General features: G+C 50.8%; 1 protein-coding gene across 1 annotated transcript in view; it reads right to left on the bottom strand.

The window, feature by feature from the left end:
- GPD2 (glycerol-3-phosphate dehydrogenase 2 (mitochondrial)) overlaps positions 1 to 3900 on the bottom strand; it is a 26806-nt gene that overhangs the window by 1214 nt on the left and 21692 nt on the right. Inside the window, exons 7-10 of the mRNA XM_010191210.1 lie at positions 2668 to 2802; positions 1841 to 2016; positions 1321 to 1452; positions 752 to 910 (exon numbers count right to left, since the gene is read on the bottom strand). Coding sequence (XP_010189512.1) covers positions 752 to 910; positions 1321 to 1452; positions 1841 to 2016; positions 2668 to 2802 — 602 coding nt within the window. The remainder of the gene's footprint in view (positions 1 to 751; positions 911 to 1320; positions 1453 to 1840; positions 2017 to 2667; positions 2803 to 3900) is intronic.

Here is a 3900-nt window from a genome sequence, read left to right as displayed (position 1 = left end):
CGCCGTCAAGGTCAGGTGATGATGGGTGCTCACATCCCAAATCTCCTCCTGCAGGTTCGGGTGGTGATGGGTGCCCACATCCCAGTTCTCCCTCCTGCACGTTCAGGTGGTGATGGGTGACCACATCCCAATCCTCCTCCTGCAGGTTCAGGTGATGATGGGTGCTGGATGAAGGCTGTCGTGCAGCCCCAATATTACGCTGCTTTTGCATGCTTTGCTTTGCAAGCTTTTCCTTTTCTAACCCGTATTTTAATGGAAGAACTGATGTGGCTTTAACAGGGTAAGTTATCGCATGAGCAAACCTCACTGGGTGAGATGTCCCTTTCATCACACACTCCTGCAGGGTCACAGCAGCTCCCCGTGCTGGCAGCATCCAAACCAGCTCCCTGCAGGGTTGTAACCCAACCCATGCCTGGTTAAAAGCTGCCCAGACTCCTCCTTTTCTGAGGCAGAGCTGTTGGGAAGTGTCAGTAAATAAAACATCTGAAGAGGAGCAGGGGGGTAAGGCCAGGTTTGCTCTCATTTTTAAAGGTGGGGAGCAGCAGCGTGGAGATCTTTGCTTTCCCCTCCACCCCTCACCAGCACCAACTCATTTCACAGCTATTTTTGTGAAGCCTTTACAACGCAGCACGCCACATTCTCCCGGGAAGAAAGCGTCACTTGAAGTTTTCTATTCAGCCAATTTGGATCGTTAACATGGAAACTCCTGCAGGAAAACAGAACGGCCTCGGATGAAAGAGGCCCTTTGTACCTTCTTCTTCTGCTCGCTCCAGTTCAGCTCTTTCCCCATGATGTCCACGATCCTTGGCAGGGCTTCCTCCGCCGCCTGCACGTTCAGGAAGGCCAAGCGAGTGCGTCGGGAAATGATATCCACTGCGGTACGGGCGTACTCCTTCACGCCATAGACCACCTACGGCAGCGAGACCGGGGGGAAACGCAGATGAGAACGGCACCAGGCATCGTCCGAAATGATGCTCAGCATCACACAATGAACCTTCTGTAAAGAGTCCCCACCCAACCGAGGGAAGGGCTTGGAAAGCTCCCTTTGCCTTGGAATGTTTTACAAAACGCATCTCGGATCAAACATGGGGTTTTTTATTTCATATATACACTATATAAATAGTTAATTATGTATAAATATAGTTATGTATGTATATAAACAAATAAATATAAAGCATGCTTTGGGAAAGGGGAAAAAGCAAGAACGGAAGAAAACCTGGACCTCAAAGCTAAGGGTTTACGGAGGTGTTTTACACAGTGAGACCAAACCGCTCATCCCTAGAGGAAAATCAAAGAACACAAGGCAGTTTTTCCACGTACCTCAGCTTCAATATAAGGAAATTCAGACACCAGACGCTTCCCAACAATTGGCCACCTCTTCCCTGTGACCTGGGCGATTTTGGCCACCTCGAAAGCCTTGTCCCCGTACGTCGACGCCAGATGCTGAGCCACCTACGGAGTTGCAAACACATGTTTTTGAAAGCACATCAAATATACACGCGTTGTTCTTGTCAATTCTCTCATCACCAGCAATAAATAGGCCAAAAAGGGCATCAGATGTTGACTGTGTGGGAGGAAACTGCGTGGGTTGGGAATGGGTTGGACCAGCACTGACCCTGCTGTGGATGCATCAACGTAACCGTGACCAAGGATGCTCCAGCCCTTCTGCTGCCTCCCACCGCATCCAAGGCACAGACTTATTGGACACAAAGGAATGTTCTGTGGAACATGGTTTTGGTTGGAAAAGGCCTTTAAGATCATTCACCCAGCCCTAAGTCCACCACTAGACCATGTCCCTATGCACAGCACCAACCAGAATCATCACAGGACAGCGACTCACCTCGCTCTCGAGCCCGTAGTCCTGCACCAGCCGAATGTAGAGCGTGGGGCTCCAGTCCTCGGCCCCCTGCAGCAGCAGCCCGATGGTTTTACTGGAGCCCGCGTTCAGGTTGTGCTCCTGGATGGCGGCGTCGATGGTGTCCTGCGCCATGGCCCGGTACGTCGTCCACTTCCCGCCTGCAACCACACCATTGCTCCTTCGTTTGGGGGAAGCACGCACAGCTGGTCTGCCCTATACCTATTTATTTCCTATATCACACTATTTGGCCTGCCCTATATCTGTACTTCCTATATCTCACACTATTTGGCCTGCCCTATATCTGAATTTCGTATATCTCCCACGATTTGGCCTGCCCTGTATCTATATTTCCTATATCTCACACTATTTGGCCTGCCCTATATCTATTTCCTATATCACACTATTTGGCCTGCCCTGTATGTATTTTCTATATCACATTATTCCTACTAGACTTGCTCCAAGGATATCTCACACTATTTGGCCTGCCCTATATCTATTTCCTATATCACACTATTTGGCCTGCCCTATATCTGCATTTCCTGTATCTCCCACTATCTGGTCTGCCCTATATCTACATTTCCTATATCTCACATCATCTGGTCTGCCCTATATCTATTTCCTATATCACACTATTTGGCCTGCCCTGTATGTATTTTCTATATCACATTATTCCTACTAGACTTGCTCCAAGGAGCCAGCCACGCTACCCCTGATTGATCACGATCCAGTTACAGGGACACAAAGGGTTATCCCGTAACAAGACCAGGTCTGCATAAAGCCCAAAGCTGCTCTTCGAGAGCCGCCCGTACCCGCTATCGTGACGAGGCCGCTGTCGCTAACGGTGACGACGTGGTTGCGGGATATGGACTGCGTGTCTTTGGAGTTGGGGTCGGTGACCAGGGGACGAATGCCGCTCCATGCTGCCAACACGTCTCCTCTTCTCACTGTAAGAGAGAGAACAGCCAAAATCAGCCAAAATCAGGCAGGTATTGATCTCCTGAGCCTCCCGGGTCCTTCTGGCACCGCACAAGGACTGCACCACACCGTGCTGCTTGGCTGGGCAACTTGAGAAGCTGGAGAGGATTCCCCAATGTAATGGAATAAACTGGGTTATAGAATTAAAACCAGCTCTGCCCTGATGGGCTTCAACAACGTTCTCTATCCAAAACCCAGTTGGGGAAAGGAGATCTGCTCTTTGTACTGATTAAAATCCAGTGAATGGAGATGTGCTGGGAACTGATCAACCAGGAGAGAACACTGTCAAAGTCATCCAGCAGCTCCAAAACACCCCAAACCCTAACCCAAAAACAAACCCAACCCTACCCAAAACCAAAACCCCACCCCAAGGCCAAACCCAAAGCCCTAACCCCAAAACCCAAAGCCCTAACCCCAAAACCCAAGCCCTAACCCCAAAACCCAAGCCCTAACCCCAAAGCCCCAAACCCAAACCCTTCCCCCAAAGCCCCAAACCCAAACCCTACCCCCAAAGCCCCAAACCACCAAACCCCACCCCAAACCTCAACCTCTACCCCCAAAACCCAAACCCCAAATCCCAACCCAAACCCCAAACAAAGCCCTAACCCCAAACCCCAAGCCCTAACCCCAAAACCCAAGCCCTAACCCCAAAACCCAAGCCCTAACCCCAAAGCCCCAAACCCAAACCCTTCCCCCAAAGCCCCAAACCCAAACCCTACCCCCAAAGCCCCAAACCACCAACCCCCACCCCAAACCTCAACCTCTACCCCCAAAACCCAAACCCCAAATCCCAACCCAAACCCCAAATCCCACCCCAAACCCACACCCCCAGCACCGAGCCTTCTCCTGGCCCATTAGTGCTGTCAGCACAGCCCTTACACACCCATGGACCAGACCATATTTGGGTTTCTGAAACGTAAGGTAACGTTTGCACCACAACCCCAAAGGGCTTGGGGTCGCTTCCCAAAAGCCATAAATGCCCATTTGGTGTTTGGTTGGGTTTTATTTCCCCTCCTGTGCTATACCTCTGCTTCTCCAGCTACAAGTGCATCCCCAAAGCCAGCCCT

The sequence above is a fragment of the Mesitornis unicolor genome, unplaced genomic scaffold, assembly GCF_000695765.1.
Source record: "Mesitornis unicolor isolate BGI_N332 unplaced genomic scaffold, ASM69576v1 scaffold229, whole genome shotgun sequence".
Lineage (NCBI taxonomy): Eukaryota > Metazoa > Chordata > Aves > Mesitornithiformes > Mesitornithidae > Mesitornis > Mesitornis unicolor.
The sequence above is the reverse complement of the archived record's forward strand: the minus strand, read 5'-3'. Positions and strand labels throughout refer to the sequence as shown.